Raw genomic sequence first — 11,691 nt, 5'->3', positions numbered from 1 at the left:
TGGAACCATGGATTGCTCAAGTTATACCATGTTTTGACATTTGTTTCATAAACATTGCCCTGCCGATAGGATTTTATTCAGTTGTGACTTGTGACCAACCCTTTTTTAAATCATGCAGATTCAAAACGAGAACAACATCAGTTTTGTTAACAGAGAAGTGAGAGAACAATGAGGTTGGGAGTGAGTCCTTGTGATCTTTTTAGTAAGGACTAAGGAATAGGTTATCTGGTTATGGTGGTATGTATTTGGTTGTACATAGGACGGGAATGGTCCTGGCTTTTTTTTGTTATAGAACTGTGATTAAGGCTTTTATTTTGGTTTTGTGAGATCCGGCTGTAGCAAGGGTAATCAGTTTGCAAAACAAACAGGACACGGTAGCATGGAGCCATAGTAACCATAGTAGCCATAGTAATCCGAGAACCATAGTAGCCATAGTAACAAGAGATCATAGTAACCAAACGTAACCAGTAACCGAGAGCCATAGTGGCCATAGATGCCTTCAAACCCGTGCATCCGTCTTTTTGATAAAGAGCATTTTATTTTGATTTAGGGCTCTCATTTCACATATATTTTAAAAGAGTGGACGAAACTAATGTGCAAATTTTTTTTGTGCGTTTCAACAACTATAAGACAATTACAGAAAGAATTTGCTCAAGCCTCAGAAAGAGTGAAGTCTGTGGATCTGCACCCTACTGAGCCATGGTAAGAAATCGTCTATCTGGCTATCTATAGCTAGCCTATACTTTTATGTGATCGATCTTTTTGCCCCTCCAAATTATGATTTTCATACATCGGTCTGTTGTTGCTGTTTCCTAGCTATAGTGCAAACAATTAAATTTATAGTGGTCAATAATTTCTTACAGGATGCTAGCAAGTCTGTATTCAGGAACTATTTGTATCTGGAACTACCAGTCACAGGTAAATCCATTAGTCTCATCACAGACTTTCATATTGGTAAACTTCAAACTAGTCCTAGAGTGTTATTAACCCGGCCAGTTTGGAATTTTCATGCTTTTAATCATTCTGTCACATGCATGGACCTAACTTAATGTAATTGCAGACTATGGAGAAAACCATCAAGGTCACCGAGTCACCAGGTACATAACATGATTTTTCTTTGAATTGCTTTCATATCTCTCAATGAAAGTACAGTCATTAGATCTTATCACCTCCTCGTGTGTAAACAGTCAGATCAGTAAAGTTCGTAGCAAGCAAACACTGGATTATAACTGGTGCTGATAACAAGTTCATTCGCATATACAACTATGATACTATGGAAAAGATCAAAGAATATGAAGCACACACTGACTTTATTAGGACTGTTACTGTCCATCCAACTCTACCATATCTGCTGTCTTGCTCTGATGACAAGGTCATTAAGCTTTGGGACTGGGAGAAGGATTGGGAGTGCATTCAAGTCTTTGAGGGACATTCTCACTATGTGATGCAAGTGGCTTTCAATCCTAAAGACACTAATAGTTTTGCCAGTGCCTCTCTGGATGGAACCATTAAGGTATAATTACAAGGTAGTTAGTTGATTAAGTAGTGCATCAATCAGTACATCTTTATCTGTCTTACACTTTTAGAATGTCTCTTTTTGTAGATATGGAACATTGGCTCTCCTGCCCCTAATCTTACCTTAGAAGGCCACTTGAAAGGAGTGAATTGTATTGATTACTTCATTCGCGGAAATAAGACTTACCTATTAAGTGGTTCTGATGACTTCACTGCTAAGGTTTGTGACATAACTGATATACTTTTGTTCACTGTTAGCCCTTGATCTGGCTATTAACATGAAATTATTCTACTGTTTGTATGTTGTAGCCACACTAATTATTCTTTTATAAATTTGATCACAATATATAGATATGGGACTATGAAACTACAACTTGCGTGAAAACTTTAGAAGGTCATGAGCATAATGTGACTACTGTCAGTATTCATCATGAGCTTCCCATAATCATTACAACTTCCGAGGATGGGACTGTGAAGATATGGAATGCAGCCACATTTAGGTAAACACTTAATGATGCAAATTGCCAAAGTCGCTTAGTTTCATTAATTGTCAGATTTTGTGACGCGTTGCTGATTTTGTAAATGTACAATTCTCATTATCACAGTCTAGAGCACACGCTAAACTATGCTCTTGAAAGAGTTTGGGCAATTGGACAAATGAAAGGATCATACAAGTAAGCTTCATTTTCATTTTTTTCTTCTGCATTATTTGTTGCTCTTAGCTTCTCACAATTTGTTCTGCAGTGACTCGTACATATATGTCTACCACATGAATTGACTGTACTTATTTATTCTTCAATTCCTCTTGCAGGGTTGCATTTGGTTTTGATAATGGAACCATCATTGTCAAGATGAATGATTCTACTTGAAATTCTGGACCTCAGCTCCAAGCATGAGAAGCAAAAGTTGATGAATAAAAGTCATCTAAATTCCATATGTCTTCTGTAATTTGTGTTGTCTGTTCTGAAAAAATTTAAAATGTTTTATATATATGGTGTGTAATCCTACCGTCCTTACTGTATGTGTTCAATAACAGTTCCCTTGTAATAGTTCTGATATGTAATTCTAGAGTGCATGCTTTGTATTGTTTGTAGTATTTAATTCCCAGGAGGAATGATTTCCCTTGAGACGTGTATTGCTGCTTCTGCTACTTCTGCATAACAGGAATGAAATAAATTTGTCTGTCTTATGGTAGAACTGCCTAAAATGAACCAATTGTGAGGATCAGTAGTAAAATTTTAATACTCATGTGTACATTTGGCCATTTATACTTAAGAAAATGGTATTATTCAGTAAAATGCATTCATGAAGTGCGAATTTCCATGGTGAAAAGTAGTTTTGAAGTCCTTTTTGCAGGTGTAGATCTTCAGAGATCTTATGCCTAAGGGTAAATTAATTGCCTGAATCCATAATAATTTAGATCAGTACTAGAGACATCTATGTAGCTAGTATTAATTAATATTAATACAGCTTCATTCTATATGGTCCCTTCAATATATCTTCCAGCTTTATTCATATATATCTCCCTAGTCATGGAAATATATAATATCTTCACCCAATTCCTTATGTCATGTTTTTCTCTCCAGTAAATCAAAACAATGTTAAGTACTGATTAGAAGTTTGGAACACCATAACTGCAGAAATATATATGCTTATAACAGCTCGACTAAGAAAGGGATGAGCCTTGTTCAAACTTGAAGTATGCCCGAGTGTGATAAGTGTCATGTTACTCTCGTAGTTAGTACTGGCATTGCCAGCAGTTGTTCAAAAACAGTGATCTCCGGAAGTTTGTCAACTAGGCTCCAGTGAGTTAATGAAAAAAACGGCATGAAACTAATATGAATGAGCCTGAGAGAACATATAAAAATGCACAATCTAGTCCTTGGCATATAAATCAATGAGCAGACTAGTTTACTCAAGGCGTTCAGAAACCGCAGTTTTGGAAACAAATGAATATATGAATTAGCATGCATTTAGTCCCAAAAAGATAGTCTGCGCTTTTAAACCAAGCAGATATCCAATCATGGAAAAGAGCACTAGAGTAGAATATTCCTATAGTTTCATGATACTATAATTCATTTGTTCATTTTACTTGTTTACTTGGACTGGACAATGATCAAAACAAAACAACCTAGCTTTGAACTATCGGAATGATCAGACCAACCGTTGATTCCTCAGAACATATGATTAAATCTAAATGACATTCCTAACAACTTCCGAGTTCACCACAAAGTCTAATTCTGAGCCTAAACACTTTAATTTAACAAGAACCGAAAAGCCCTAATTTAAAAACCTAGAATTTCTTTTCTTCGATTCTCTTAGCACACAACGATTGGGGTTAAATCTTTTGGAGGGTTTGTAGTATGGAAGAAGACCTTCAAAATAGGACAAGAATCGTACCGATTGGTTGCCGGAGGAGAGAGATCCGACGAGTTGAAGTTCGGCGAAATATGTTTTTTCGGGAGAACTTCCGGGCTTCACCGCTCCTAAACGGCGACGAGATGGCGGGTAGCACTACCACCAATCGACAGGGGATGCAGAAACCTTTCAAACATGACCGGTGCGCCGCTCTATGGTGGCCGGACGGCGGAGATCCGGCGGCCCAAAATCGGTTGCTCGGGAGAGAAATTTCTGGATTTTTTTCGGGGTGAACAGTGCCCGTGAACAGTACCGATTCGAATTTCTGATTTTTCTCCCCTTTTTCTCTTTAACTCCCATATTTATACTATTTTCCAAAATTGTCCAAATATCTTTTGATTTGTAACTTCTTCATACGAACTCCGATTTAGGCGTGCCACGTGTCAACTAATTCGTATCGACGAGCTCTACGATTTTCATGTAAGAAGTTTTCTAAGAAACCCATTGAGTCAAAAGTCAACTCTTAGACTCGTCAAATTGAACGTTTCCGAACAATTAATATTTCGAACCCTTTCGTTTTTATTCTCGGCTAATAAAATTGGATAATGACCAACTTAATAATATCCGTGAACTCATTGGAAATTAGATATGAATTTTTCGGGGTATTACAACAGATCCAGCTCCTTCATATGTTTAGCTTTACTTGGCAAATTGAAACAGAACACATGCATTAGCTTTCACTGATTTCTGCAAACTATAGATTCAACTAAGCCATTCTAAAGCTCAGATTTTCATTTTCCACAGGTTACCGCATAATGGTGTAATTCCTCTGGTATGATTGCATTAGAGAAATAGTTCTATCTGGAACTACCAGGTAAAGTCATTACTACTCTCACACTATCATACATATAATAATATTCGTGCTTCACCATAAATAATCCATTTGAAATTTTCATGCATTTCAATTTTGGAAACCAATTGTACTCAATTAATACATTTCACCTGAGTTTCTCTTGTTGTCGCTATACTAGGATCTGGTCCTCTTACAATTTTCTGTTTACATGTGCTGATTTTATACCGGATACAGTTCTTACTTCATTAAAATATAAATTTTGAATTAAGACGTTATAAGATAATTTTTGGCCTGTACTCAGTTCAATGCTGAGATTTCATCAACAGATAACACCACGAGGTAAGATAAAGGTCACCCCTTTGAATTGAATAATACAAAAGTAAGAGCATTAATTAGCAGAGAAAGAGAGCTAAAAGGGCAATGTAATATCTGAAAATGTAGGTATTCACAAACAAATTACATTAAAACTCCAAGGCCAAGAAGCTGCCTGGGAGCTGATGCTGTCATGCAAGTATGAGGCACCTCAAAAAGTCCATAAATGTTAACAATTGCACCAAGGTATCTCTTCTTGAGCATGATTGCCGAATTTTTGATGCATTTGATAAAGCCTTATGACTTAGAGTTGGCTTCTTTACCTGTGTTTCAAATCCTGTTAACAAATTGTTTAAATATTTGTTGTTGTTTCCTTTTAACTTCACCATTGAATGAATATGACTCATATGAGTACCTTTTTTCAGACTTTTAGTGTTAGGTTGCTCTTATTCAGCTGGTGCCCTTTTTTCTGATGGTTAAATTCTTATGCTTGCTAATATGTGAAGAAAACCTCAATTGTTTTGACCCCAGTTCTTACTAGTGGAAAGTTTGTCAAATAAATTCAAAAGCTGTACATGCCTTTGATTCCCCCATGTTTAACCGTTAATTATGTCTATGAATCCCATCTTATATTGATCTTAATAATACTGTATTTCAGTGATACTGATCCCATTCCTTTACTTGAAGAAGAGGCTATCATTCGAATAGATAAATATGGTAATGGAACAGTGAACTCACCATCTGAACAGAACTTAACAGAGAACTCTACCGAAAAACTTATCTTTGAATCCACTTGAGATCGTAGGGCTTAGAAAGCGACACCAAAGAAAAGGAATCATATCATGAAGCAAATGTAGTCATTGCATAAAAACTCATAGTTTACTAGACAGTTGCGATGTTGCATCATTTAACAGAAAGCATGAAATCGCTTTTTCTGTTCCGTAAGTATATGAATAATCATAGTTATCCGATAAATAAAAATACCTTTTATATCAAACTGCTTTTTCTTTTGGAACATATAAAACAGGCGATCTATAATTCTATACATGATTTAGGTTGTCACACTACATCATCTCTTCTAGCTAGTAGCCATGGTGGCTATCCTTTAAATTTTGCTTTTCAAAATAGTTCATTTCATTATATCCTTAGAGTTGGCAACGAAGTTGCGAATCCTGAGGAATGCAGAAATTTGGCATGCGGATGGAATCAAACAAATTGGCACTGAAGACCTCCATACATTTGAAAAGAAATTGAAACTCAGGTGCAGAAGCCAGACCCTTTTTAGTGGGGGGTATTTTAATGTATACCCAATTTTTAGAAACTCTTTTAAAAGAAACCTACCTATTTTTTCTTCATTATGCACTGAATTATAACCATTCGTTTACATCTAAATTACAAAATACCACTATTAAAATCTGATAAAAATTAGCGATTAGTCAATCAATAAATTGTGCTCTCATTAACTACCTTAATTATAGATTTTCTATTATTCATCACAAATTTAGAAATAATGAAGCATTTCCTTTTTGACATATCTATAATTCATAAGTTTTTAAATTTAAATCAATTCAAAATTGAAATCACTTTATGGTGATTTGAACTTTCTTTTTTTTCTTTTTGTTGAATAATTTAAAATTTAAAATTTCATAGGTAATTTAGTTCAATTCAACTATTTATTTACAACGTTAGTTTGAGGTAGAGATAAGTTTTTTTAATTCCTATTTAGTAGGTTTTTATTTTTAATTACAACCTAAAAATTAGGTATTTATCTTTAAAGCTAACATCTCTTATAAGAATTTTTACATCAACCTGTTTGTTAGGTATTTTATCATTCCAAAGATCTCTTTCGTATGTTGAATTTGAAATTTATACTAATATGCATGTATCTATCTATTAGGTAATTTTTACATCAACCTATTTGTTAGAGATTCTCTAATTTTAAAGATTTCTTCAATATGTTGAATATTTATATTAATATGCATGTTTCTATCTATTAGGTAACAATATAGAGTGAACAAATATGAAGGTTGAAACCTAGAACAAAAGATTTACCACACGAAAAGTATTCATGGTACAATGATACGAAAAGAAAAGATTTGAGAAAACATATATATATATAATGGATAACATACGTACCTTATTGATAGATTCAAAAGATTGAAAAAAATGACGAATGATACAAGTACACAACAACCTTTGTGTTCTCTCGTACGATCTATAAAAGCTGGAGTAGTGTTTGTATTCTGAAACTCTCATATGAGCTATATAAAGAATTTTTTCTCAAAAATAAATTGAAATCAAATCTTTCAGAAATTAAAAATAGTGAAAAATCAATGATAGGATTGAATTAAACATGTACAATAAATAGATGCTACGATTAAGGAAACTAAAATGATCAAAAGAGCAAAATAGGGTTGTAGAAAAATAATTTGGGTTTAGATTGAAAAGACATTTGGGTGTGGGTTTGATTAAAAGAGTGGCTCCAATATTGGATATATCTTTAATTTTCTCAGAGAAAAATTAGGAATAAACCCAATATTAGAGGCATCCTTTTAAACTAAACCCACACTCATTTGTTTTTTAAATCTATAATTAACAATTTTATATTTCTTGGTTTCACTTTTTTACCCTTTAGGTTGAAAAAGAAAATCATCTCCATAAAAGTAGCTATAACTAATAATCAATTTTCATTTTCTTAAATTTATCCTCGTTTTATGTTACTGATATGAATACACACACACATATATGCTCATTACATAACTTTTCATTCCTAATACAAAATTACAATTCTTAATTCTCTTATATATATGTAGTTTTTTTTTTTAAGAATCTCTTGAGGAATTTTCATACTTTCTCAACGAGGCCAATTGTTACTTCTCGCCTATATCTCCTAATGATAGTTAAAGAAAGATACATAGAGAAAAGAAAAACTTTGAATTCAAAGATATGTTAAAGTGTTCCTCATCGCAAGGTATTCATTTTTTTCTTAAATTATTTTTTCCTTCCTTGTAGGTATATGTTCTTCATTTAATATATCTCTACACCAAGACATCAATCTAAAATGTAACCTCTTGATAAGGTATTTAAAAACATATACAATTCAAGTATTTTACTTATACTCATATGTTATGTAATTTACCAAACTCCTAGAGATTAGGTATTTTATCAAACATCTTCTATTACGTAGGTTTTTAAAAAACGTATGGTGGAGCCATACAATCCTCTATGTTAGGTATTTTATTAGTATATATTTTACAAACTAATAACTTGCCTATGATGTAGAAAAATTTTGAATTCAAGAGAGAAAATATTTAAGAAATTGCACTAAAGTAGCAATTAACTTATTTAAATTTAAAAAATACACCAAAATTGCATGATTGTAGCGATATCAGTAATAAGACTAATAGAAATGTAGAAAATTAGGAACCTATAATTAAGATGTTAATAAAACGAGCTATCATCAGGGAATTCTTAGATTAATTTTTGTTAAAAAGAGGTAATTAGCGTGAGTAATTATATGTGCTTATTCTTTATTCCAATGGCAGTTTTTGTAATTTCAATAGAAAAAATGTATTATTATCAATCCTACATGACGACCTAATTAATATGTTTTGCTGAATTTTATAGGTGGGTCTAACTTAAAATGTGTCTACAAAATTGGGTGTAGAACGAAATACCCCAATATTAGATGCATATATAATCGATCACTCTCTGCAGAGTCATTATCCACTCATTTGTTCTTATGCTTTTAGCTCTTCATTAGCTTAATGCTTGTTTTCTGGCTCTGAACAACATGATCATGGCATAACCGAGTAGTATTACTGAATCTTCTAGAATGCCATAAGTGCTTACCAGATTTGAGCATCATGATCTTGAGATTGAATGATTCATGGGCTTAGTGCTTTTCTGAATTTATGGTTCGTCATTGGAGACACACATCTCCTTACCACAATTAATCAACAGGATCTTAGTCAGCATAATTTAATGGCATTATATATTCTGCCACCAAATATAGTTTTCTGCTAATTGTACCATACTTATTCTCAGACAAAAAAAAAAAGGCATGATGACCTGATGCTTGTTTCTCTTCATCTTTTGTTGATTGAAGGTCTCTTTGCACCAAAAACTTTTACTGTATTCTAATTGTTCCATATTGTAAATCTGTGTTCTAATTGTTCAATATTGTGAGTTGCGACAACTGATTGATGGATCGACTTGTACGGAACAAGCTTTTAGCACCCAACTGCCATGCTATTATCCAAAAAGTGTGAGTATCAATCAGCCTGGACGTCTGAGGGGTCTGCGAACATTCATATTGGGTTACGTATATTGAGAGTTTGACAAGCAAGATTCCATAAAACCAAAGGGAACACCATTTGGTAGTCCTTTATTTTACTGTTACTATTTTGACGTTTGAACATGTAGGATTAGAAGTCTAGAAGATCATGTAATTTGATAACATATGGGCAAGGATGAAAACGAGATATCAAATCTACCAAAGATTCACAGATACCATATGAATCTTATGCTTTCGTGTTCATATAAAATGTGAAGACGACGTTTAGACCTATCCCTCTCTTGTTTTACGAAAAGAGCTAAGGGCACGTTTATGATCAGTTCGATTACTTGACATCAATATTAACCATGTAAGTATCATTAGTAGTATAAAAAAAGAGGGTATCGTTCACAAACCAGGGATCCAGCCAGGGCAAAAATCACAAACATTTTAACAACGAATTCACATAGATATAAATGGATTTTGATATAAGTTTCGGATTGTATAAAACCGAAAATAATCCTAAGCTAATATATACATGTGATCAACCAACCAACACACAAGCCATCACTAAAATTAGGTACACAAAGCCAACGAAAATCAAGTTTCCTTCTCCCTAAGGTTCATACCGAGACATCTCACAAGTAACTAAGGTTGGATCATGCAATTAGGGTCCTCAACGGTTATCTTAAACACATAGACACTAAACACATTCAACTATTGTTCAACGCCCTTCATTAAAATCTAACATACTTATCCTACCATGCAACTCCAAAGCCACGCATATTGAATTCATTAAGCATGTCACATACTTAATCAACAATCATGCAATTTCAAAACTACATAGAAGAGATAAATATGTTCATAGACAAGTCATAAATCCAACAATTTATATATCATGTTATACTCAACACAAACACAACACATAGATAATCTCGAAATCAATCATGAAACTCACGGGCAAAAACCAAAAATCATAGAAACAAAAACCTAAAATTTATCATCTTTATATAACTCGAAATCATATAGCAACTTCATAGACAAAGTCGAAATAGATTAACAAAAACCAAACATTGTAATAATCCAAATACAAGAAACCTAAAAATCGAATTGAACATAGAAGAATCATGGTTACACTTTATGCAATCTCAACACATTCACAAAGGTAGGCCAAGACTTCTAAGGGAATTGAGCTCCTTCACTCAACACACTCAGAGCAAGGGATGATGAAAGATAGAATTCAGATTTAGGTTTTCTTGGAGGTGAGTATGTGTTTGGACAGAGTTTTGGCTAGTACTTGGTGCAAGGATTCATGATGATCTCTCTCTATGTCGAGCCTCTCTATATATAGGAAACAGCCTTCATGTCGTCCCAATAAGAAGAAAGAATCAGATTTGGATGTTGATATTTTCTTTGATATGGACTTTGATTCTTGAACTCCAAATCCAACTTAATGTAAGAAACCAAATCCAAATGGGAGACAACCAAGGGCTGCACAACAACTCTCCATCTTGAGCTAGGAAATGCTAGGCCGGCCCTCTTCTCTCCTTATCCAACTCGGACACGATCTCTTTGTCCAACTAGGAAAGCATCACGGCTTCTCTACTCATTGTCCATGTAGGATTTTTCTTTCCTGAAAAGAAAACGACAAATAAGAAATATGAAAGAATGAGAATAGGAAAGTAGAATCCTAGCCGAGTAAAGAATCATAGTTCAATAAGGATTTCTAGCACTTAGCACAATTTCATCATCAAAATTCATCTATTCGAAATAAGCTCTACCTAAACATACAAATTACAAATATGAATCTAAAACAACTAAATAAGAAGTAACAAATAACAAGAATATGACATAATCATATTAAGAACGTCACACTTTGTGCGTCTATCAGTTTGCTAACTTGGAATGGAACTCTTTAGAAATGGAATGGAATTGTATGTGGAGATTTCAATTACATGGAGTTGTTTACTTACAACAGAGTCAGATCAGATCTAGAATGAATTACGATTGATGTTAATTGTTTATCTATTGTAAGGAATCAGAACTAAAACAATCAGATTAGACAAAAATTGTTACTAACTTTGAGTCTCGTGAAATGTTCATATTATTTGCTTGAGTCTTCACAATAGCATATATATAAAGTTGGGCAATTATGAGATTTTAAAATTAAATGAGAATAGTTTTGGTAAGAAAAATTGATACCCAAGCTTTAATATCAATACCCACATCCACCTTTATCAAGTTAGGGGTTTGTTAAGAATCAATTCATAATTAAGAGGTGGGACCCACATTAATTCTAATAATAGAATTCACTCGTCCAGTAATCAATTCTTCCATTTTCAATTCCATTCTAGATTAGTGAACGTATCATAAGAAG

General features: G+C 33.6%; 1 protein-coding gene across 1 annotated transcript; it reads left to right on the top strand.

Moving 5' to 3' along the window:
* Positions 1–592: 592 nt before the first annotated feature.
* On the top strand, positions 593–2,631 carry LOC126787281 (coatomer subunit beta'-1-like). Its single transcript, XM_050513192.1, has 8 exons — positions 593–702; positions 864–918; positions 1,061–1,097; positions 1,188–1,513; positions 1,604–1,735; positions 1,867–2,015; positions 2,121–2,189; positions 2,327–2,631. Exons 1-8 carry the CDS (start codon positions 593–595, stop codon positions 2,382–2,384), a joined length of 936 nt encoding a protein of 311 aa, XP_050369149.1. The 3' UTR covers positions 2,385–2,631.
* Positions 2,632–11,691: the final 9,060 nt, after the last annotated feature.

The sequence above is a fragment of the Argentina anserina genome, chromosome 3 (assembly GCF_933775445.1).
Source record: "Argentina anserina chromosome 3, drPotAnse1.1, whole genome shotgun sequence".
Classification (NCBI taxonomy): domain Eukaryota; kingdom Viridiplantae; phylum Streptophyta; class Magnoliopsida; order Rosales; family Rosaceae; genus Argentina; species Argentina anserina.
The sequence above is the reverse complement of the archived record's forward strand: the minus strand, read 5'-3'. Positions and strand labels throughout refer to the sequence as shown.

Coding starts and splice junctions, on each gene's coding strand:
- LOC126787281 (XM_050513192.1), top strand. CDS start 593: ATGTGCAAATTTTTTTTGTGCGTTTCAACAACTATAAGACAATTACAG. Junction 2,016..2,120: donor TGGAATGCAGCCACATTTAG/GTAAACACTTAA, acceptor TCATTATCACAG/TCTAGAGCACACGCTAAACT. Junction 2,190..2,326: donor CAAATGAAAGGATCATACAA/GTAAGCTTCATT, acceptor TTCCTCTTGCAG/GGTTGCATTTGGTTTTGATA.